This window comes from Lactuca saligna, chromosome 9 (genome assembly GCF_052625555.1).
Source record: "Lactuca saligna cultivar CGN05327 chromosome 9, ASM5262555v1, whole genome shotgun sequence".
NCBI classification, from domain to species: domain Eukaryota; kingdom Viridiplantae; phylum Streptophyta; class Magnoliopsida; order Asterales; family Asteraceae; genus Lactuca; species Lactuca saligna.
The window spans coordinates 50,848,972-50,874,364 of record NC_136425.1 but is presented as its reverse complement, the minus strand read 5'-3'; the positions used below and the strand labels follow the sequence as shown (position 1 = coordinate 50,874,364).

Sequence of the window (25,393 nt, the reverse complement as noted above, 5' to 3'; positions counted from 1 at the left end):
CATTTCATAAATGATCATTTAGAGATATGATACCTATCGAATATGCTAACTAAAGCGGTGTGTGGAAGATCATTCCATTGCTCTCTTAGCAAGCTGAACACGTTAAACATACATTCTCCATCTTAAGGGGGAGAGTTGGCTACTAGGAGAAGATAAGTCATACATGTGTAGATAATTGTTGTAGTTGTTCCAGATCCTAGAGTTACCGCTAAGTAATTGATAGTTTGGTAGAAATCTCTTGTATAAATATGTTATCCTGTAACCTAATTAGAAAATATGAAAAACGGAAAACTCTTCCACCAATCTCTCGTATTCTTTTCCACAATAAGAACATATATTTCCCTATACTTTAAACGCATGATTTTAATTTATGTGCAACATTTGCTCATTTGCCTTGTAAACATACATAAGCACAACGCTTCCTTGTGAAGAACGATTTTCCATGTATAACTTGTAAAACCAAAATCAAGTAAAGACAAAACTACCCCTGAATGAACTAATGAGCAGCCAACTTAATCATTGGCCAGTTGTAGAATACATTTTCTCTTTATTTATGAATCCATTGTATGTGTTATTGTTGTTGCCTCATATTGGAACTATAAATCGACAAACCATGCAAAAACTTTGTGTACCCAAGAAAACTAAGCTTTCCATCACTACTTCTTATCCAATCCTTCAGTATCAAATAACCAGATTCCCCCACATTCATTTCCTGCATCAAATTTCTCACAATACCATACTCAAGAAACCAACAATCAAGAGAGTAGTATAAACAAAGAGGTTTAAACTTAAAAATAAGCACCTGTGCTAATGCATCTATTGAAATAACACAGTTTCCTTCAAGTTCAAAGTACTGAAAAGCCGATTTTGCAATCATTTCCCATTCTTCAAGAGCCTCAAGTTGATATGGGCTTATTGCAGCAGCAGAAAACTCTTCAAATGTCATTTGAGTGTAAGATAATGGCTTCATCTGCAATCATATATAGAACCCATTATCTTGTTATCATGTGTCAAATGCAAGAAAGTCAAACTCTTTATTGTAATAAGCCCAAATGTTGTTTTACGGTTTTACCTTATCTAAGATATCAAAGACCCGTGATTCTTTCATGGCAACAGTTGAATGTTTCACAAGAGCCTACACATTTAGAGCCAAATTTATTTATATTTGTTGAAATAGAATCAATTTGGACTCATTTTAGAGTTTCGGGTTCATAAAGAACAAACCGTTTTAAAATTGTCCAAGGAAACACACCCATCTTTTGGTTCCAATAGATCAAACTGAGCACTTAGGTATCTCAACTCATCCTTACTTAAAGCTTTTGAGAGAGCCTACAAACATATCATCAAGAACTAAACAAAAAAACACTACGCAATTTGTCACAATTCAAATTTGATCTTCAATTATATACCTTTAATGCAGCACGCCTTAAAGGTGTAGCTCGAACATAAGACTTGACCAATTTATACACCATAATGTCCAATGGCACTCCATGCTTTTCTTCTTTCAACCATGGATGAGCTGCAAACGCCATATGAACAATTCAACACATGTTATTAATGTTTCAGATGATCGATTTTTAACAAAACTTATCAAAATATATATACATCTTACTCAAAGCTTGGGAAGCAGTCATTCGTTTTCTATGGTCTTTGTTAAGTAATCTTTTGACAAAATCTTTGGCTTCTAGCGATACAGAAGGCCAAGGTGAACCATTAAGATTAAGATCTGCTCTTACCACTGAACGAAATATACCCGATTCAGTTCTACCATAAAAGGGTCGACTTCCACATAATAATATGTATGTTATAACACCAATACTCCACATGTCAGCTTCGACATTATATGATCTATGGAGCACTTCAGGCGCAACATAGTAAGCACTTCCAACAATATCAGTCAGACGTTGATCTGTAGATAAATAGAAACCAAATTACACACTTGTTTTTAGGTTATAACTTGTAATTTAATCGTCTTTTATTATTTAAAAAAAAAAAAAAAAGTAACTTACCGGGTCTAACAAAGTCGGATAAACCGAAATCTATAACCTTCATTGGAGAATCTTCGTCTTTTGTACTAAAAAGAAAGTTCTACCCAATAATCGTGTTAGAATGAAGCTAAAAAACAACATTTGATTGTTCCGAATGAGATTAAATTAAAAAATAATAATAATAATAATCGTATGTATATATAACGGATACCTCTGGCTTTAAATCACGGTGTACAACTCCTTGTAGGTGAATAAATGAAGCAGCATTCAGTATTTGCATGACGATTGATTTAGCATCATGTTCTATATATCTTCCACCCCTGCGAAAAGAAAAGTGTAAAAATTAGAATCCATATGCAGATTAGTTGTAGGAATAGCAACAAGAATTAATAGATTCAAGTACTTAACCTGGATAATATTCGATCTAGAAGCTCTCCCCCTTGGCACAATCTGTTTGACGAAAGTATTGTTATAGATCGGAATCAAGTTGTGGGAATTATTGCAGAATATGTTCATGTATAAGGCCATGAAAAAAGAGGTGTTAATTTGACTTACTCCATGACTATGTATACGTTATGATCATCTTCAAATGCATCATAGAACTGGACCATGTGTTGATGCCCTGATAAGCCTTTTAATAATGTTACCTCCCTACGTACATCTTCAATCGATATAGCCGTTGTCATCTGTACAATGTAGGCAATTATTTAGCAATAATTTAGTGAACAAGGGAGTGAATTCATCAAGAACATTCAATAAAGTGCAGCAATTCATTGAATTTGATACGAAATTAAAGTGCGTAAAGCCAAGAATTCATCGAAGTACCTTAGATTTGGAGATGATTTTGACTGCAACAAACTGGTCTTTTAGAGCTCCTTTTTTACACTTCGCTCGACAAGTATGGCCGAAATGCCCTCTTCCTATTTCCTTTCCCAACTCATATTTGGCCCGGAAGTTTCTCGGAAACCCGAAATGTTTATCCAGCGGTGGCTCTCTCTCTTTCCTGTCGTCTTCTTGTATGGCAGCCGGCTTTTCTTTTTTAGTGTCCCGCCGTTTCCGTATCGCCGACATGATCGGTTTTGCCGGGGACGGAGGTGGGAACGGCCATTTGAACGTTCTCCTTGGTGTCCCCGCCGGCGATGGAGTCGCCCCAACTCCCTCCGGGTACGGGATCTGCCCTGGACTCCCGGTGTAAGAATGAAGTGGAGTGTCGCTACTGGAAGCACCGTTGCTCACTTTACCAACCGAGCCGCTTAGAGACGGCGGTTTGTGTTGAATGTGGTTTCTGCCAGCGGCGGTTGATCCAAGGTTAACATCGTCTTTCAGGGCTGAGGCTGCGACGGTGCCTTTGCTGCAGCAATGCCCCATTACTGGCAACAATTACTCCGTCCGGCGAAAGATTCTTTTGAACTTTTACAACAATTTCAGGATCATTAAACGGCGAACATAGAACATCACGTATGCATACATTTATAGCATTTTTTATGTAGATGATTTCAATGGAGATACAGAAACATTCCAATCTAGATGCCATTTTAATGTGAGTTTTATCATCGACAGCAAAGACATTTAATTTTTGAAGCTGCTTAACATTAAAACAAGCCTCTACCCACAAAAGACGAATTCAATGTTGATCTATCCGACCCGACCCGACCCGACCCGTCGTATTTTTGTCTTTGTATTATATGGTTATGTTGGAAAAAACCGTTTGTGACATCAACTTATTATTATTATTATTATTATTATTATTATTATTATACATACAATTAATTTCCAACAGGCTTAGCTACAGTGTTTTTTTAGCCGTGGGGTAAATGTTTTGGAAGCTAATAATTTTTATCGGCTTTGAGTTTTTTTTACTGGCTCGAGATTTAGTGTTGATGTTGGAGCTGAGGCTTGCGGGTTCAGTAGGTAAGCCCATTTCTGATCCTACCGCCCAATCAGAATAAGAGTGGTGTGCCTAATTACGTATTACGTGTGATATCCACCGCTTCATGAAAACCTGATTGGTGTGCCAGATTACGTCTGATCCCAAATTGTTCTAAAAAATATGAAATCTCAATGGTTCACGTCTTCTTCGCTTCTCTGCCGCTCCTATGCTCATTCATTACAACTATCAACCTCCACCTTCGTAACCACCATCCCTTCAGCTTCACCCAAAATAGAACATAAGAGACAATGGCAGAAGCCAGAACATACGTGGATAGGGCTGTAAACGAACTAAACGTTTCGTGAACCGTTCGTGAACTGTTCGGCGGGAAGTTCGTTAATTTAATAAATGAACGAACATGAACAAAAATTATCGTTCGTTTAGTTAAACGAACGAACATGAACAATGGTCTCGTTCGTTCATTTATGTTCGTGAACGTTCGTTTATGATGTTTGTTTACGTTCGTTCGTTTAAGTTTATTTATATTCATCTATATTCAATTAATTTTTATTATATCGCTATATTATATGTTCGTTTATGTTCATATATGTTCAATTGTGTTTTTTTTAATCTTTGTTCGTTTATGTTTGTTCGTTTATGTTCGTTTAGCATATTCACGAACATAAATGAACGAACACGAACAAAGTAATTTGTTAAACGAACGAACATGAATAAGAAAATTTCGTTCGTTTATCCGTTCGTGTTCGTTTGTTGTTCGGCTAACTTAAATAAATGAACATGAACAAGACCTTGTTCGTGTTCGTTTGGTTCGATTACAGCCCTATACGTGGATGTCGGCTATCACCACCATCGACTCCTCTTACCGTCACGGTCCACCGTCCTGGTCGACTATCTCATACGTTTATTTTCATGCGCCGCAGTAAGCTCTACCACCATCGCAATCGACGAAATTCCCAATTCTGGTTCTCTCAATTGTTAATTGTCGCAAATTGCAATTATGATGTCTATGTTTGTAGGTTGTTCGTCATATGTGGTGTAAGGTTCAGTTAAGTTAATACTCATTTTGTTATTAATTTTGAAGTTGAAATTTTGTCGAAGGAACACTATTTTGTTGAAAATAGAATTTATGCAAATGAGAATAACGTGTTGGTTAGGTGAATTTCCCTGTGGGTATGATAAATTTTGTACTGATAACGTGATTTGATATGCATGCAGTGTTAAACAATTATTGATTGTTGTTTGTTTGTTCGTTCGTTTGGTTTTACCTCTTTGGTGCCTTCGCATGTGTAGCTTTTTGAATAATTTATTTTTGAATTGTGTGTCAGTATATGAATTGAAGCAACAAAGGAATCCAATTTGCTATTGACCTGTTTAGGAGGTGGTTAGATGGAGAAAGTGATAACATTGAATTTAGCAATGAATATAAATGAAGCCACCAAGAACATATATGAGAAAAATAGCTCAGAAGAGGTAGAAGATACATGAAAAGAAATGATTCCACCTGTTGCAAATTCAATTCACGTATCAACTTCAAGGCCAAAGCTTGATCTTTGTGGTGTAGCTATTCAAGGGGATTTTGAAGAAAGAGATCTCACCATTCTTTTGCCTAATCGATCTGATGATACGTCACAATTGGCTTTTGACATTGGAGGTAAATTTTCTTCTTTTAGTTTAATTTAGTTGTAATTTTACAAGATTGCTCTTTTGTGTTTCTTGAATGCCTTTGTAGTTGTAAATATGATCTAATTTCAACGATTTGTATCAGGGTCTCTCATAAGGTTAGTTTATTTTACAAGACGTGAGGATAGATTATTTAATGACAAAAGAAAGAAGTCCATGAAAGAGAGATTTGGAGTTACTAACGGCAGGAGGAGCATTCATATCCTTAGAGGGAGGCTGCATTTTGTGAAATTTGAAACAATTAAAATTAATGAATGTTTGACAATTGACATTCATCCAATCAAAATAACTTCAACAATTAACAAAAAAAAAAAAAAAAAAAAATTATTCTGACCCATGCGGAGCATGGGCACTACACTAGGTATTATTATTTTAAACAGTATCGCCTATGAAGATGTATGGTAAGTTCGGAGTTTTAGAAAAAATTGTTTTATAAAGTTATTTGCTTTATTTATGTGCATGAATTGTTGTTATGATGTTGCAATATTTGACAACTCAAACATTCAAACATCTTATTCTGACTGCAATTGAACTTTTTAACATTATAATTAGATTTATTAAACTATTTTTAAGTATCTCATGTGAGGGGATGCTTTAATTTGTAATTTACATTGTTATGAATTATGTTTTATTGAACAAATATTCATGATTACAATACAATAAGATTATTTTAATGGGTGTTTTGTTCGAGTTATAATATAAGCAAATTAGATTGTTAGAATAGTCGATTTACGTCACAACCAGCAATGTCTATTGTATTGTTTTTGACATTTTATGATATGAAGTTGTTTTCATTGTTGTTACGAATGTATGCATTATCTACATTTGTTAGTGAGTATAAATTGTTGTATTTTTTTTTATGTTAGTGAGTACTAATTATTGTATTTTTTATGTTAATTAGTACTAATTGTTAGTATTTTTTTTTTCTTATATGGAGTCATGAACCACACAACTATGCATCATTTTGAATCTAACTCGGCTAGTCCCTTTTGTTTATGTAATGCCTTTTACATTGTTCGTTTTTTTTTTAAAAAGAACTTTGTTCTTTTTCTTAATTCTTATATGGTTGACTATAAACTTAAGAGGAACGTGAATAATATAAAATGAAATTTGAAATTTTGGTAAACCAAGGGAAAAAATACAAAGCATTTGAAAAATGGGTATTCATAATGGAATTACTGTATCGTGGCATACATAGATTTGTTTGTCGAGTATTATCATTAAGGATATACGACGAGCCTTGTGAGAAATTACAACACATATTTAACCTGATCATCAAAGACAAACATGATCATATATTCATTAAGTTGTTGGTTATACGATTAGTGATGTTAGTTTATCAACTGCAAGGATATTGGGTTGAAGGGAGTTAGAGTTGATGTGGAAACAAAGAAATGATGATTAATTTAATGTTTGTTTTGTCAAATGTCTAAGTTGTTTAAATCTTTAATAGATTACATTAAATTAAACATTGATTATATATAAATCAATAGATATTTTTTAATTTAATTTAGGATTAATATTATAAAAGTCCTATATTTTTACCACTAAATTTAATAAAGATCTGGTTTTAATTTTTGGTTGACTATAGACATGATATTTTCGTGAAATTATCACTTGAGAGCTAATACCTGGTGACGAGCAGGAAACATGTTCCTATCCGGTCACCACTAACCTATTCCTTAGTCATCACGTTTCACGAGCCATCACTGATAAAGGGTTTCATGCATTCGAGAAGAGTTTGACGTTGAGAAAGGTTTCACAGTCCCCAATTTTGCCAATTTGAAGCTCTGAAATCGTTGGTGAAGTAAGGTGGAGTAGAAAGGTACGTGTATGGAAACAAGAAATTGATGATTCTGAGGGTGGTTGTTTTCGTCTATGGAGTATGGAGTTCCAAGTTTGAACTAACAAGTTTTTTTATGAAACAGATGGCTTTTACTTTTGGAACTAAGAAGCCTAAGCTCCCTGAGAAGACATACCTTTCAGACTCTGACTCCGATGATGATGCATTTGACTTTAGCTTCTTGGATTTTTCTGAAGAAACTTTCAAAGCCCCATCAAAACTATGTGATGATCCTTTTCTTAACTGAAACAATAAGCAGAAAATCATCTTTGTAGTCAGATAACTGAAGACCAGGGGTTTAAGTTGGTGGAAGTTGTTGGCAGATACAATGTCACAAGGAGAAGCCATGAGGATGTCTTGCGAAGTATTCCTAGAGCAGTTGAAAATGCAGTACTGCTTAGAGGTAGATCTAATAGACCTAAAAAACGAGTTTCAGAACCTAAATAAGGGGAAGATGAGTGTTGATGAGTACGCCACCACATTCACTAAGAATATGAAGTTATGCCCCTACTTGGTGCCTATTGAACTCTGAAAGATAAATACGTTTGCTAACGGATTACCAGCGGACTTTGGTGCAACGTTAGAAATGGAAACTACTTTGAAGACAGCTGTCAGAGTAGCCAAGAATGTGGAGACCCAATGTAACAGTCGGGTTTCCAGGTATATTATTTTATTTATTTATTTTGAATTATGAGGAGGAACTCGGCGAGTTGATGCATAGACTCGCCGAGTAGGGCCGTGATTGTTCATCCGGATTCATTTTGGACTCGGCGAGTCCATGAGTGGACTCGGCGAGTCCACGCTGTTTAATGAAACCCTAAATTCCCCGGGTTTGGAGCCTATTTAAGGGCACTTATAGCCTCTCATTGCAGCTACCAATCCATTGAGAGAACCCTAAGTGAGCCAAATCGTTGTAAGGAAGAAGAAGTTACTTTTGATCCTTGTACCTTTGGTTTGGCAAGAAGCAGGTGCACAAGAGCAAAGGGGAGGTGCGATTCTAGCAGTTCCATAGATTCAGAGACTTCATTTTGAGGTAATATCGAACCTCCTTCGGTTTTGGTGTTGATCATTAGAGTTAGGGTTTTCTAACCCCCTTTGGAGAGTGATTATGTGGAGCAAATGGTCCCTCTTCAAGTTTGTGCCTTGGATCTGGACTCAAAGAGGTCCAGAGACCTTAACCCTTGGAGCTTTATGGATCAGTTTGGGGTTATTGGACTTAGGTTGCCATTTTTGGGACTAAATCTCCTTTTGATGCCTTGTTGTTATACAAGCATCAAGTTTCGAGCTTTACGTGACATTCATGCTTGGGAATGCCAGATATTTGATTTAGGGAAACAGATCTGACCTCAGGAGGCCAGTAGAGTTTGTGCATGGCATGAACTCGCCGAGTTGTTCCTGAGACTCGGCGAGTAGGGTTAGGGTTTCACGTAAATTGCTCAGTGAGTAGACTTGCTGAGTTGGGGATGACTCGGTGAGTCAGAAGGGAGTTAGAGGACTGGAGTTCAAGGCGGTACTAGCCGAGTGTTCTTGAGACTCAGCGAGTTGAGTCGTGGTGGCCCCGCGATTCATGCCTAGTATGACTTGTCAAGCATACAGAGGGACTCAGCATGCCAAGCGGGACAAAGTGTTAAAGAACATGTGTGAACTCGCCGATTCACCAGGGTGCACTCGGCGAGTAGGGTCAAAGTGTGACCGTTGACCTTTAGGGTTTGGTCAATGGAGTACTTGTGTCGAGAGGGGGGTAAAATAGCCTTTTTTCCCTCATGAGGGTGCCAATGGCAGGTTGAGTCTAGTCTCGAGAGTTATATCTTTAAGAGTATTTACTTCATGTGAATAGGCGAAAACTAGACAATATTTCTACTGAGTCAGAGATTTACCGAGACGCCTGAGGTGAGTCTTCTCACTATACTTTACCTAGTGTGGTAACAGAGTTGTGATAGAGTATTTTAGAGTTATATGCCAATGTGATTTCATGTTATTTATGTGCTATGATTTATTGTGATACGTGTTATGTATGATTAAGAGTTAGGACCTTCGGGGCCACAGAGTTAGGACCTTCGGATCCACAAAGTTAGGGCTAGAGGGCCCATGGAGAGTTGGGGCTGGAGGGCCCCACTGAGACACATAGACCTGAGGGTCAATAGAGTTACAGCCTCGAGTGGCTATTATGTGTTAGAGTGGTATTTTGGGGAACTCACTAAGCATTTATGCTTACAGTGTTATGTGTTATGTGTTTCAGGTACCAGTGATGAACGCGGGAAGGCACCGACATGATTCGTACACGCGCACACCAGAGTTTTTATATATATTTTGATCTTGGGTTTTGTACTAATACAATGTTGATACAATGTCTTATTTATGATTTTAAGTGAAATTTTATGGGTTACAAGAGTGAAAATTGTTCAAATTTTTACGGTGTTACACCCAACTTTGGGAAAAGGGTCTAGAAAGAGTTGGGGTAGGGGAGAAGAGGAAGTTTAATGGGTCTTTAAGATCCGACAAGGAAAATAGGTTCCCGAAGTATGATCCCAACAATACAAGGTATGGGGATAGCAATGAAGAAAAGTAGTGTGACAAGTGCAGAAGGAAACACATTGGGAAATGCTTTAAAGAGGTGACCTGCTTCAAATGTGGGAAGACTGGTCACTATGCCAACGAATGCACGTCCAAGAGAGAAGTCTGCTTTAAGTGCGGCGAAGGACACTTCAAGTAAGATTACCCAAAGAGGGAAGGAGCTACAAAGCCAAATGTACCGCCGAAGACAAATGCAAGAACATTCCAAAGGATCCATGATAAAGCAAGTGACGATGCAAAGGATTAGGAGTAAGGATTTATATATCTGAAGATTGAGATATAAATTAGCCATATAGATAGTATAATGTGGCGTAGCCCAATATAAGAGGCATAGTATAGGGTGAACTTGAATATTTATGTAATCGTTTCAAGAAATAATATAAACCTTAGTTATGTTATCCGATGTATTAAATGACTATGTGATATTCTTGTATGGTGACTTGGAGAACTGAGAGGCAATACTTGGGTCGAGTATGAGTAGGTGTGAAAAGTAGTAGAGGCCTATACTACCAGAAGCACATGACTCACACTTGGATTAGGGAAAGTCACAAGGTTACCAAGGCACTTGTAATTGATTATGTTTTGTTCATGCTTGTCGTCACCATTGTTTCGGTAATAACTAAGAAGATGATTGATATTCTGACCCTAGTGGTCATATCAAATCGAGTCCGAATAAGATAAGTATGTTACGTGGTTCAAAGAACCAAGTTCAATGTATCATCTGACTTAAGCCAAAAGATTGAAGAAACAGACAATCGAAGCGATCAATAGAAGTATTACGATCGACTTTAAAGTAAGAAGCTTGTAGATAGAAGTGATACATCATATAATGTGATTATATCACATTAAAACGTGAAGGAAGGTATCTTCCATTTTGGAATCTGACTCGAAAAGATCTGAGTCTAAGTGTTGCATCATATGATGAGAGGTCATTAGAACATGACCCATTGACCTGTTACGATAATTGAAGTAAATAACTTATCTTAAGTTAAGTTTGTTTAAGAATGAGTCGGAGTCTCCAGTAAGGATTGAGTTTGTAAGTCGAAGGTTATGATTGAAAGTCCAATATAGTATGAAGAGTGGGTGCATGATTGACCACCGTCAGTAGTCAATAAGTCCAAGAGTTAGATACTCATTTGAAATGATATAAGGTTTATGGTTATTACATATGATGAAAAGATAACGTCTGGAGTCATTATACAAGCCTTGTTTTGTTGATGATTCCAAGACATAATCATCCTAAAGGGGAGATAATTGTAACGTCCGCAAATTCGGGCTAGTCAATTTAAAGGTAACAAGAATTAAAAATGAAATTTTGATAGAAGATTATTTAGAATAAATATCTTAACGAAAGTTATAGTGTATGTCACAAGGATTCCGTACATATAAAGAACGTTGAAATCTGATTTATAACGAAGAAGTTATGGTCTGTTAAAGTTTCGTGATTAAACCGACACGACTCCGTGTATCATAAAAAGTAAATTTTTGATAAAATAATTTTTAGCCTTAGAAATATAAACAAAATTTGTAGTAGATGTTAAACCGAGAGTGTGCATATAGAGAACGTCCAAATATGACTTCATTTGAGGAAGTTATGATTTTTTTAAGATTCATCGTAGCAGTGTACAGCTTGGAAATCGAATTTTAGATCGGTCGATTTTTAGCCAAAAGATATAAATGAGAATTAAATATATCGTTCATAGGAGCTCAAAGATATAAAGACAATCAAAAATGTCGAATGACAAATTTATGAATTTTTAACGGATTTTAACCGTCTAAGCATATTAAAATATAACTTTAAAAATAAAGTCAAATTTATCCAACAAAGTCTAAAAGAAAGTTGTATATCACGTCAATAGCTATGCGTGGATATATAAAGAACATAAAAAACAAAGCTCGTATGTGAAAGTTATGAATTTTACAAGATAATTAATTTTCAGATTAATAATAAGGCTACACGTGGCACGATTTAGCACCACACCTTCTTCCCCATAACTGTCAACCAGATTGTGACACGTGGCACATTACACCCAATGTAATGTTTTGGTACACCCACTATACTGAACAGTTTCTGTCTATAAATAGAAGTCGCAAATCACTCAATTCTTTACACCATTCCATCATACTCTTTCCCAACTCCCCCTCCCCTACCCCAAGGCCTCAATGCCTTTCTCTAGCACTTCCCAGGTGTTAGTAGCGAAGCTCTGGAGCATCAGAAAGCCCCGAGAAGTAGAGCTTTCCGATTTCTCGCTAAACCACATGTAAGTTAAGTTATGTTTACCATATTTTAAGTATAACTCATGTTTAAGTTCATTATTGTTATTATGAACCTATAAACAAGACTTGTCAGTGATTCCAAGTCGTTATACTGATTAATCCACTTGTGGGGATGATGTCTAGGCTTAATTTAGTGAGGTGTTTAAAGTGAAATTTCCAAACAGTATATTTTGTATACCAAACGAACCCTATCTCGAATATGATCCTAACTTGTTGTGTCTTATCAGTTATAGATCAGTAGAGTCTGAATTAATGATGAATCTAGACTAATAATTAGTCGCAATAAATATTAAACTAAGATTTAATGATAATGACACTAGATTACGTCAAAGGAAAAAGACAGTTGCTAAGAGCGAAGCGCTGTCCGAATTTCGAGTCGTCACTTTAATAGGTGAGTGCATGGTCATTTTTTATGAACATGATTTTAATACAAATATTAATTAAAATATTAAATATATTATTATGTGTGAGATATTTGATATTACTTGAAATATGTGTTAAGAGCATATATGATAATATAAGATAATTTAGGACTTACAAAAGAAACCAAAATTAATTAAGATAAATATCGAGTAGTATCTCCTTATGAGTACTAGGCCACTAGTTTAATTGTTGTAAGACTTGTAATATTTCTTTATGCTTATGTTTCTATATTCACGATGACATCCAAATATTTTAATATAAATAAAATATATTTCTTCGGATGATTTGATAATATGATTATTATTTTTTCTAGGAACAAATTCTGCAATATTATTCTTCAAAAATGATACTATGAATTTTTAATAGGTATAAACAAATCGGTATTTTTTTGATCGTGAAATTGAGAATGTCACAAAATACACATCCATCGAACACTTATAGAAAGAATCGGTCAAATTCGAGTTCATATGAGAGAGTTATTATTGTTCAAGGTTGAGGATAAATTATGCACATGTATGGTAAGAAAAAAATGATGAACTCTGAAAAATTTAAGTTTTCAAGTACCTATGTTTTGGTCTATGTAACTCATGTTATACTTATCCAAATCAATTGATTATTGAGCCTAAGACAAGGAAGAAGATGTCGGAAGAAGAACCAATCAAATCCGAGTTCATAAGAGAGAGTTATAAATGTACAAAATTGAAGATTTTTTTTACACATGTATGGTAAGAAAAAAATAACCAAGTCTTAAGTTTAAGTCTTCAAAGTACCTATATTTAAGATTATGTAACTTAGATTATACTTGTTCAAATTAGTAGATTCTGAAACTTAAGATGTAGCCAAGACATAAAAAATATAGGCTGAAGAATCAACTCATTCACGACTCATAAGAAATAGTTACAAGTCTAATATGTATCCAATAAACAAACTAAGAAATCCCGATTCGTTTTTACCTGGATCGTATATTCGTTAGAACTTAAGGGAACTAAGTACCGATATGAAATAGTTGTATGATACCAATAACGTTGTCAATTTTTTTTTCACCCTTAATCATCCCTAATAAATAAGAATCTTATTGTTACATGTCATTTTTTCATTTAATTTGATAAATGTCAATTTGTGGTAATTTAAATATATTTATTTTTCACTTGTCATTTATTTATTTTTAATTTTTCAATAAATCATTAATTTAGTTTCCATAAAATAAATATATCATAATGATGTATAATTTTCAAATTTCAATTCCAATTTTTAATAAACTACAGTTTAACCTTCGTATTTTACATTTTATTATAATTAATCATTATAATACACAAGTTTGACAAATAAACACTTAATTTTAATTTGTTTATTTTTTTTTCTCATAATTTTCGCTTATTTCAAATTTCATATACAAATAAATTTTCCATTTACTCATTCGTATTTAACGTTTTGTTTTAATCAACTCGTATATACGAGTCTTATATTATTGACATTTTTTTCAACTACCAAACAATATGGATTCATGAGTTATTTCATTCGAGTATAGTAACCAAAGAGAACAATATAATGGTAATAATCGAGTTAAATATACATTTATTCCATTAGTTTGTCCATTCTTTTAACTTTGGGTTATTTCTCTTATCTTTTCATTCAATCCAATCAAACATACCCATTCAATCGCTAAATCGAGCACCCTTTTCCCTAATCCACAGTGGGTACTGCATTGATTGTTTAGATTTTGTCGAAGTCTCACGCGATTCGTACTCTTATTGACTCGTTTAACTAGGAGGGTTTTCGTGTTCTTGATCTTTTGTTCTGTTAAATTATTCCAGTTTCTCGTTTTCCTTTTCGATACCCTGTTAGGGTTTCCGACACCAGAACAAAAGAGCCAATTGGGGTTGACGGTGTGTATTAGTTCGATTTTCGATGGAGGCGGCCGCTAGCGTCGCCGTCGCAGCGCGAGGTGTTTCTCTGACGATGCCATCCTCTCAGTCTCAATCTTCTCGGAAAGAATGGCGTGTTGTTTCAGACCATCCCGTTCAAAACTCCGGCAACGACGTAAGTTTTATTAACTGATATTTTTTTCATTTTTCGTTTTTTCCCTCACAATGTTAGGGTTTTAGTACATGTTATCTGTTTCGATTATTAGGACATGGACCGTTCGAAGCTAGGGCAGGGTGACGAGAGACTGGTATACGAGGTATGATACTTGTTCGTTTGAGTTAGTGTTTTTAGGTTTTCTCTTATTCAAGCTGGGTGTAAAGGAGTGTTATTTGTGTTCATCAGGGTAGAGAATCTGTGAATGGAGGTTCCGATCATGAACTGCGTCTTGATGATGTTGTGAAACAAAGAGAACAACTTCAACATTTAGAAGTTAATCTCAAAGCTCGACTTATAGCCAGATCAGAAGTAATGGGGATGCAGGAACGCTTTGATTCTCAGATCAAAGAGCACATTACCGCATCTGTCAAACTGCAGGTTAGTAAGAATGTCTTTGATCCTATAGTTTATTTTTCGCCATAAATTACTTTTCACTTACTGGAATGTGGTTGTATAAAGGAGCAACTACATGAAAGGGAAAAAGCTATAATGGAATTGCAAAGGACTTTGGATGATAAAGATAAAGAACTTCATGCAATTAGATTGGATCATGAAGCAGTATGTGTAACCTGTAAACATTCATTTCATTCTTTTTATTTCGTCTCTCATTATTTTATATAACTGCTATTCTCCATTGTTACAGGCATGGGCTAAAGAGGACCTCTTACGAGAGCAAAACAAAGAATTGGCAACCTTCCGGTATTTCTTTATATATATATATATATACATATATATATATATATATATATATATATATATATATATATATATATATATATTGGTGAATAGTGACAGTTTTTTGTTTAATGAATTATTTTTATAGGAGAGAGCGTGATAATGCTGAAGCTGAAAGGGCTCAACATCTTCAAAAAATCCACGACTTACAAGAACATGTTCAAGAAAAAGAGCGGCAGTTGTTGGAACTACAGGAACAGGTACTCTACTTTTACATGTTTATAATTTCTATGCTGTTTGCTTCCTTCCATCATAGAAAATGGTAATTTTTTTGCCCTTTGTGGAATAATGTTATGACCTGTGCCATTTTTTCAGCATAGAGTTGCTCAAGAAACTCTCATCTATAAAGATGAGCAAATAAGAGAGGCACAGGCTTGGATTGCACGAGTTCAGGAGATGGATGCCTTGCAGTCAAACACAAATCACTCATTGCAAGCTGAACTCAGAGAACGCACTGAACAATACAACCAACTTTGGGTTGGTTGTCAGAGACAGGTTTCTTCTTAAGTTACAAAAATAGTTTATACAGACAATTCTAGTTTCACATGTTTGACATGGATGATGTGTCAGTTTGCTGAGATGGAGAGGCTTCATTTGCACACACTGCAACAACTTGAAATTGAATTGTCTGAGGCAAGAGAAAGAAATGGCACTATCTCTGATGGGACCCGCACTAGTCATGTGAAGGATGTTTCTCATTTTGTTCATAACAATGGAAGCCAGCTGGAGGGTAGAGGGGGAAACAGCCCTGCTGGCGATTCTAGAGGTGTCCAAAATGGGGATGCAGAAATTGTCTCTTCACAGGTAGATGTTGGTATCTTTCATTTATCAATATGTATATAGAAAATCATTTACATAAAATAATAATAATCTATTGCATTTCAGAATGAAAATGTTCCTGCTGTTCAAGTTGCTCCTCAGTCAATGCATGGAATGCCAGCTTTCTTTTCACCTGGACAGCTGGCACCTCTGCATCCATATATTCTACACCATCCTCAAAATGTGAATTCACATCTTGTTCAGTCTCATGTTGGCCAGTTCCATTCTGTCCCCACATGGCAGAATCAACAGGTGAATTATAATTTGTGATTTCACAAGAATTTTGCTGTATACTTATTCTCTACTTTTTTTTTTACAGGCTATCTCAGAAAGTTTACAAATCCCAATTCATGAACAGTATTCTTCCCAAAATGATCAAAATTCACAGCAGAGCTTGCAGCAAATCTCGTCTCAGTTTCATGATTCTCTAAGGTTGAATGATTCTGACAATGGCAATTTACACAAGGTTAGCTTTTTCTATAGACTAGACTATTGAAATCGAACAGAAGTCTCTGTAGGGAAATTGACTGAATGGTTACAGACTCCTCCACTGATATTTAAGAGACCAGGAGTCTCCTAGAGCTCAAGCTCGCTGTTTTAAGAATAAGTTTTGAATTTTGAGTAACAGGGAAAGAATGCAAGTTTTTTGTCTAGTCATGGAAGTGAAGCTCAAAGTCCACCCACAGAACAGCAACAGCTCGGTAGCATTGCGTCTGAAGTGATTCAGTCAGCGAAGATGAGTGAAGGCAGTAGTGCCCCCCCTGTGCCAGAAAGATATACCCCCACTGCTGCTTCTGAAACAAAAAAGGGTCTTTTTGATGAAGAAACATTGTTGGCTTGTGTTGTTCGTACAATTCCACCTGCTCCTGGAGGAAGAATACAAATCAGCTCTACGGTTGGTTTCCCATAACCTCATTTCAGTTTTTTATTTTAATAAAAATATGTGCTCTATTTCTTATCGGTTTGTAGGCTAATAAATAGCAACATACTTGGTTTCTTATGGGATGAAGCTAGTAACTTTTACTGTTTTGACAGCTGTTGAGCAGACTGACAAAAATGCTTGCACCTCTTCGTTGGTCTGATTATGAGAACAGGCATGGAAAGCTGGTTGCCTTTCTGGGAAGTCATCCTGAAGTGAGTTAAATTTATATACTCTGTGTGTGTGTGTGTGTGTGTGTAAATGAGTTAAAATTAAACATTTTTCTTTTTCTTTGTGTTTCAGTTGTTTGTGATTGAAGGGGATTTTATTCAGGTGAGGGAGGGTGCACAGGAAATCATTGCGGCTATGGTGGCTCATGCGAAAGTGCGTGCGGCTGCTGTTGCTGACTCAGCAACCTCTTCGAATCTGTCACTGCTGTCTTCTGTTGCTGTGACGCCCATGGCAAGAACCCGATTGAAGAAGGGCCCACTGCCAGCTGTCACCTCCAGTTACGGAGGAAATGCTAATGGTGTTGGTGTTGGTGTAAGACTTGTCACCAAACAGAATGATCAAATGAGACAAAACGGGAGGCCCACAGCTACAACCACTCCAAATTACAATGGGAAACAGCAGCAGCAGGGGGTCAGGTAATACTTTTTTAGTATTTTTTTTTTTTGTTTTTTCAACATATAAAACAAAAGTTGTGTATTACAGTAGTTTATATGATTATGGTTGATAGAATCTTGTTTCTGTGACAGGAGTCGAGGAAACTTCCAAGTGTAATGAAGGAAAAGACGGATATAGAAATTGGAGCTGGAATTGAAACTTTGTTACTTAATTTCTGTTGGGAAAATGTATCTCCTGAGTGAGTGGGTGTCTGTTTTAACTTACACTTGCAGCAGTGTGGGCTTCATGTTCTGTTGGTTATTTAAGAATGATTTTAATGGATTAAAATTGATTTGCCCTCTACTAGTTCTTGCGACTGCATTCCCACAGAATTTGGTTTTGTTGGAATCATTCAAATTACATGTGCTTCACATGTAGTTTTCTTGATTTATGAACACAGAGTCAGAGTAGAGCTTAGCAATTTGATGGAACGAATCCTATATTGCATTAATGCTTTATATGTTCCCCCTTTCACTGTCATATGTGAGTGTAACCTTTATAATTGTCATGTTTTAGAGCATCGTTTGACATACGTAAAGTTACAAAACTACACCTATTCGAAAGCCTATAAGACACCTCATGTTAAAGGACATAAAGCTTCAGAAAACGTTTATTCAAGATTAACTCCGTCACATTGCTTCGTGAAGTCTCGTCTTACAGTGGGTCATCCTGTTTGTTATACACCAATGGATACATCTGATTCTGTAATCTTTCATAGTGTGTCGTTCTAATATTCACCAACAATGGATACATGTGATTCCACTAAGATCCTCTAAACTCATGAATGTCACAAATCTTTTACTTTATAACCACTCGTGAAGCTAGGACCACCGATTAAAACAGATCATACCATTTTTTAGGATTAAAGATGCAAACATGGAACACAATAATGTTTTGATGAAAACAATGTACCCCATGGCCGTATATTAATTCAAAATGATATCCCTTCTCTCCCAAAATAATTGTCAGATAAAATATATAATTTAAGGAAACATTAATTACCATTAACTTTATTAAATGAAATGACATGTAACCTTTTTATTGCATTTAATTTCATGTTAATTTAACTAATAATAAGGGGTATTATGGTAAAAAATATTTATTTTTTTGAAGTGAACTATTATTTTAAAACAAACAAAAAAAAACTTGAACTATTAATATAGGACGGATGGAATATATAATATGACTGCTTAAGGTTCTAATATCTGGATACCAAATTCTTAAACAAATATTTTCACCTTTTCAACCCGACATCCTCAATGTCTTCAACGACCTCATGTTGTGAAGAAAATACATAGTCCTGAAACCATGGGTTTGTATTTCACCCAAGTGAACCGTTCAATACCCATTACATTTGGTTGATCTAATTCACATTGAATGCCACAGATTCAATTGTCTAACATGTTTCAAAAGGTTCAGTTGTTCTGATTACGTCTTGGTTTTCTTAGGACACTTGAACTTTCAATTTCATATGGTTCTACAACGAATTTGAAAGATGTGGGCTATGCTCGAATATCTCATGCCAGATTTCTCATATTGTTCTTAAGAGTGATTCACTCTATTTGATGTCACATGCAATGTGAAACATATAGTTAGACTGGAATCATCAAGAATTCTTTCGACAATGCTGAAGGTTTGTATCAGTGATACAACTTAATGACAATCTTACCATCTAGGTATCCAAGTTTATTCCCATTTTTCTTTAGAACTCATTAACACACTCCATTAAATCATATCAACATTCAATATCCAATGCTCCAAACACGTTGCATTTTAGACCAAGTACATGACATGTGATTTGTAGTCCACTCAGTTGAATAAAAGTCTAACGAACCACAAATCTAATCAAATATGTTAGTTAAGAAGAAAAGTCTAATGATCCACTTATCTAATCAAATATAGTTACCGTTGGATGTTGACTTTTGATGAAACCAATATACTTCATTAAGAAGCATTGATGTCCTCGAGTTGCTTAACAACGTACTTGTAGATAGTTCAGATAAAAAATTTCCATCATTAAAATGATCCAAATCATTCAATTTTAGATCTTTGGATAGATAAAGAGAATGCTAATTTCCTAATCCAATTTGCAAAATCGTTCACAAGGTTTATTAATTACATATAATTTTCGTTAATCATGGGTTGCCAAAGTGCTTGAATGAAATGACTTTTTAGATGATAAACTTTGTATAGGTGAATCGTCCATCAATCATCATTATGGTCGTACATAGACAACCGACCATCTAAACTGGTATTCGTTTGCGTCACTTTGAAAATACATTGCTAGACCACTTTGCAAGTTGTATTCACGTGATTTTTCAACGTGGAGTTTTTATTAGTGTTACAAAACTTACCATATTTTTTGTATCGAACATTTTCATCTATGTCGTTCATAATGCACAAATTAAAATTAAGGCAAATATTTGGGTTAGATGGACGAACTTCCGCAACATTGACACTCATATAGTTTTTTGAGGTTACATCAATATAGTACCGATGGAAGTGCAAACAAAAGCTTGTAAGTATGTCATTTTCATAGTGGAAAACAAAGAAACAAGTAGAGAGTACAAGATTGTGAAAAATGTTGAAAATGGAAAACATTTTTCAAAGTATGTTGAAACAAAATGAACCAACACCAATTTATATCAATTCTTGAAGGGAAAAATGTTTATTTTGGGACCCAAAGGGCAATAAACGACTACATAATGGATATATGGACGTTTTTAAAATTATTTTTACTCCCAAAATCGTAGTATCCAAAAATTTGATTTTTTACGAATAAAAATTTGCATTAAAATATATGAATAAAATCTGATGATAATACCCGTTTTTATTTATTTATTTTTATTTTTATTAATTACTAGAGGATCCATATAATATTCGAAAAGAGAAGATATGATGTATTCAAAATTTCTAATAAATTGTTTTCAAAATATTTTTGGATGTCAAGAAAATTTCCTTACACAACTCCATATCATATATAGACCATCCATAAATTTAGACTTGCATATTAGTAGTTTAGATCAGTCTCGAAACGGTTTGGTCTTTTTTCGCACCGTGAAACACCCTTTGGACATACTAGAAGAAAATCTCTTAAAACAATTTCATTGTTTAAAATCTCATATTTACCAAAATATAAGCTCTTAATACTTATAAAATACTTCATATAATAAAAATATGCAAAGCAATATTCAATTTACACAAACCAAATATATAACTAATCAACACATGGTAATGACCTTCAAAATGTCCATATAAGTAATAACGTCTTTTTTTTCTTTTTTTTTATAAAGATAATTTAACAAATGAAAACTATAATTATACAACTAGAAAGATACGTGCAATAAATAAATGTTAGAAAGTATTTAATAACTTTTTATATTTATTAAAAAACTAGATGATAATAATAATAATAATAATAATAATAATAATAATAATAACTAGATAGGTATCCCGCTACGAGGGGGTCAGAAGCTTTCGATTCGGGAGGGTTTTTGTGAATCTTTTTATTCTTTCGTGTTCCTCCTTCGTGTTCGGTGCCATGTTTCATTGGACTTGGAATATCAATAACTTACTTTCAATCCCTTGATTCTTTCAATCCGTTTTTCTTTTGTCAAGTCAAACTCTTTTTCTTCTAGCTCCCTCTTCCCAACATCTATTTTACCTGTATCAAGAATAGAGTTAGCATACCTGATTAATCCATATAACATAAACATACATTCTAATATATATATATATATATATATATATATATATATATATATATATATATATATATATATATAATGGTTAATTGGGATCTTACCATAAAGATCTCATGAGCATGAATCAGAGTCGAGCAATCGGTGTGCAAAATAAAGAGACTTTACTACACTGTTAAAAGAGTTATGATGAAGTTATTGTAACTAATAACTTTTTTAAAATTTTCAATGAACAAACATTAGAAAAAAGAGACTTTACTACCCTGTTAAAAGAGTTATATTGTAACACCAAAATGACAGGGATCATGTGATTGTTCCATTTTATTGTCTCCCCAAAATACTTCCTGTAAATGTGTCCTGCCGGGTCGCAGGTGGCTTTGCCGACTGAAGATGATGCTAACGATTGAAAGAATCTCTTAGGAAATAGCAGACAATAGAAGAGAAAAGAAGCATACAAAACGTAAAGAAAACAATACAAATAATAGTAACAAACAACAAAAAGGGAAAAACAATCTTGCCTACAAAATTAAAAAAAAAAAAATTAATTTTTTCAATCGTTTAAATCATAAAATCCATATTATAAACACTAACCTTTCAATTTCAGAACCCATGTCAACAACCATTTCCTTCAGTTCCCCCAATATGTTACTCAACTCTGAGAGCCCATCATCCTCTTCTTCTCCTTTTCATACTAAGATAGAAGGGGTAAATTATTCATTTCATGGGAGGGGTATATTAGTCATTTAGTGTTAAATGATACCTCAACTTTCTGCATTGCATCAGCGGATTCAGGAAGTCGGACCCTTGAACGCGAAGCTCCCTTATTTGGAGTTGTTGTAAGTCCCAATTTTTCTCTTTGCTCCAAATGGTTACCCTTTCTTCTATCAGGATCATCTGTTAATAGATAATCAAAACTCAATAAAGCAACCAACTTTACAAATTATTCATGAAAACAATATCAAATTTAAGAAAATAATAATGAATTGGTTAATAATTAATTACCTCTGATGCTTGTAAGAAAATAAAAGACCTTGTCTGTATCCATCGCTCTTCAAGAAACCAAAATCAACATTTTATCTGTTTCTCCATAACAATTTTTCATCTTAAGTTACCTGAAACGGAGAAATAAAATCACAAAATATAGGGTATGTAATAACTAAGGTAATTGAATGAGTCATTACATTCTTTGATCAAGATTAATGGACGCCCACTTGGATAAAGGAAACATCATGGTCTACAACAACAACTCTGCAATCTGAACAACATTGACAGCAACACCGTTACTTATTTGATCCCCACAAACAAATAAAAAATCCAAACTATTTTAATAAATAAATAGCAGTAACAATCTAAAACAAAAATAAACAAACAAATAATCAAATGTTCAAAACTTACAAACCCATAATTTCCATATTGAGACTCATCCCTACGGATTCTGCTTACTGCAACATCATCTTTATTAAATTCTTTGCTATTATTTGGTTTGTTAAGAAACAAATATTACCAAGCTTTATTTTGTTCTGTAACCATGTGAAGTTTCAGAATACAAAATCTGGTCCAAGTAATCATGAAGCATGTACAAAAGCCCCATAAGATGCTGAAATGGTTCATTAAAAAAAAAACGCAGTAAACTCATGTATTACCTGTTGAAGCTCAATGGTTCGTCTTCGTAGATGAAAACGAAAGCCACACGAAAATCAATTGATATTCTCTCTTAAATTCAATTTTGATCATATATATAACATACATATCACCCTGTATGCTTCGTGATAGACTAACTTAAACCAAAATTGGGGGTTTATCGAAGCATCAATGGCATGTGTGTTTCATGACTATGAAAGAACACACACACAAAAAAAAAAAAAAAGAGTTGATGAAATTCACCTGAGTCATCGACTATAATTGAAGGTTTCTTGATGAAAGCTCTAATTTTCATAAAGAGGGAGATGCGACTAATCCGTAATCGAAACCTTTGGTCCCGTAGCATCCTCAATCTGTTGTTGGCGAAAGCAAATGCAAAGAAAGATGAAGCATTTTAGGGTTCTCCAAAGAGAAAAAGAGAAAATAGGGAAAATGGTAGTAAAATCGGGGCTTGGAGAACGGGGAATTTGAATCTGTTGAGGTTTGAAATCCTGTCGGCCTGTGGGTTTACGAAGTCGGTGTGGGCGGGGTTATCGATGTTCTCCCTTACCTTGAAGCTGCAAATGGTTTCTTCAAGACTGTTGCCCAGAGCAAGAGGGAGGTCGATAAACGAAACCAGTTACCACGAAGAAAGAGAAGCGCATGAGAAAGGAAAATAAAGTTTAGCAATGAACACCGATATTAACAGGAAGCGGACAGAAGCAACTCAGCATAAATTGACACGTAGCTTCGATATTAGCAATAAAGTAACCACTTTTCGCCACGTTGGGACTCTTCACCACATTTTCCAAAACCCCCCTCCAAATAAATTAGGTTCGAAGACTAAAATAGTTATAATATTACATGGAACTTGGTGAAAAGACAACAATTTACTGTTAAAATCTATCACAACTTTAATATATATATATATAGAGTAAATTACACGAATGGTTCCTATGGTTTGGGGTAATTTGTATGTTTGGTTTCTAACTTATTTTTTTAACTTGGAAGGTTCCTATGGTTTGTTTTTGTTACGCGTTTGGTCCCTACTGTTTATTTTTGTTACGCGTTTGGTCCCTATCTTATCTAAAAAGACTATTATTTAAAGAGAAAAAAATGATGGGGTAGGTGAGGTAAGGTGATGGGGTGTGTTTATTTAGATAAATTAAAAGAATCAAGGGCATAATAGTCTTTTTAGGTAAGATAGGGACCAACCGCGTAACAAAAACAAACAGTAAGGACCTTCCGAGTTAAAAAATAAGTTAGGGACCAAACGCGCAAATTACCCTAAACCATAGGGACCATTCGTGTAATTTACTCATATATATATATATATATATATATATATATATATATATATATATATATATATATATATATATATATATTAATAGTAATAATAACAATAATAATAATAATAGTAATAACGAAAAACTGCAATAAAGTCTCTACATGTTGGTCTCATAATCTATTTAGTCCTTATATATATTTTTTATTTAATTAAGTCCTAAATACCGGTAATCGTATTCATCTTAACCCTTTGATCCGGTCAACAGGTCATCCAACTTTCAAAAATTACATTTTTTGCCCATATTTCAAAATTTATTACAAATTTGGTCCAAAATTTACACTTTTGGCCAAGATTATAAGTTTTTTTTACAAATTTGCTCCAAAATTTACCCTTTTTGCCCAAATTTTAGAATTTTATTATGAATTTATCATAACTTTAGTTTTTTTACAACTTTTTTCTTAAAAATTTGTTTCTAATATGTTTTTTCTTTTTAAACTCATATTTATACAAAAAAAAACATATTTTCACATAAAAATCTTATTTTTTCTATATAAAAACTTTTTTTTAAAAGTTTTTGTATATGAAATTTCTACTTAAAAAAATAGGTTTGGATTATTTGTATGATTTCTCTTAAAAAATCAATTAAGAAATTAAAAGTAACCCTAAATTATACTATCAAATTATAGTTTGTCAAAAACTAGTTACACTCATTTTAATATTATTTATTTGTTCTTTAATCACATTTATAGGAAAAATAATATCAGTTCTTAATTGCAGTTCATAGAAAAATACCATTTTATTAAAAAAAATTGACATCATGTTTTTTAGTAGGTTGTAATAATTTCCTTGTGAAGCTCAGTTCAAGCATGTTTCAGGTGTTTGAG

General features: G+C 34.3%; 2 protein-coding genes and 1 long non-coding RNA gene across 9 annotated transcripts; 1 reads left to right on the top strand and 2 right to left on the bottom strand.

Annotated features, from left to right (window-relative positions):
- Positions 1-403: 403 nt before the first annotated feature.
- LOC145017526 (CDPK-related kinase 4-like) lies at positions 404-3,538 on the bottom strand. The gene is made up of 11 exons (XM_078975547.1): positions 2,814-3,538; positions 2,544-2,674; positions 2,397-2,438; positions 2,200-2,308; positions 2,010-2,088; positions 1,613-1,909; positions 1,410-1,519; positions 1,225-1,329; positions 1,073-1,135; positions 803-970; positions 404-712 (listed from the first exon to the last, which is right to left on the bottom strand). The coding sequence occupies exons 1-11, from the start codon at positions 3,354-3,356 to the stop codon at positions 572-574; spliced, it is 1,788 nt and encodes a 595-aa protein (XP_078831673.1). The 5' UTR covers positions 3,357-3,538; the 3' UTR covers positions 404-571.
- A 10,743-nt stretch (positions 3,539-14,281) lies between these two features.
- On the top strand, positions 14,282-18,200 carry LOC145014969 (uncharacterized). The gene is made up of 14 exons (XM_078973414.1): positions 14,282-14,716; positions 14,808-14,858; positions 14,945-15,136; positions 15,218-15,316; positions 15,402-15,457; positions 15,582-15,693; positions 15,809-15,988; positions 16,064-16,297; positions 16,379-16,564; positions 16,632-16,778; positions 16,941-17,207; positions 17,348-17,446; positions 17,535-17,878; positions 17,990-18,200. The coding sequence occupies exons 1-14, from the start codon at positions 14,585-14,587 to the stop codon at positions 18,012-18,014; spliced, it is 2,124 nt and encodes a 707-aa protein (XP_078829540.1). The 5' UTR covers positions 14,282-14,584; the 3' UTR covers positions 18,015-18,200.
- Positions 18,201-21,132: 2,932 nt separating this feature from the next.
- LOC145014099 (uncharacterized) lies at positions 21,133-24,004 on the bottom strand. 7 transcript variants are annotated; one of them, XR_013665405.1, is made up of 8 exons: positions 23,790-24,000; positions 23,483-23,592; positions 22,780-22,853; positions 22,601-22,710; positions 22,359-22,492; positions 22,190-22,289; positions 21,703-21,994; positions 21,133-21,561 (listed from the first exon to the last, which is right to left on the bottom strand). It is a non-coding gene; the product is annotated as an uncharacterized LOC145014099 (long non-coding RNA). The 7 variants fall into 7 exon arrangements; XR_013665404.1 differs by having other exon boundaries at positions 21,703-21,770; positions 21,861-21,994; positions 23,483-23,997; XR_013665406.1 differs by having other exon boundaries at positions 21,703-22,013; positions 23,483-24,004.
- Positions 24,005-25,393: the final 1,389 nt, after the last annotated feature.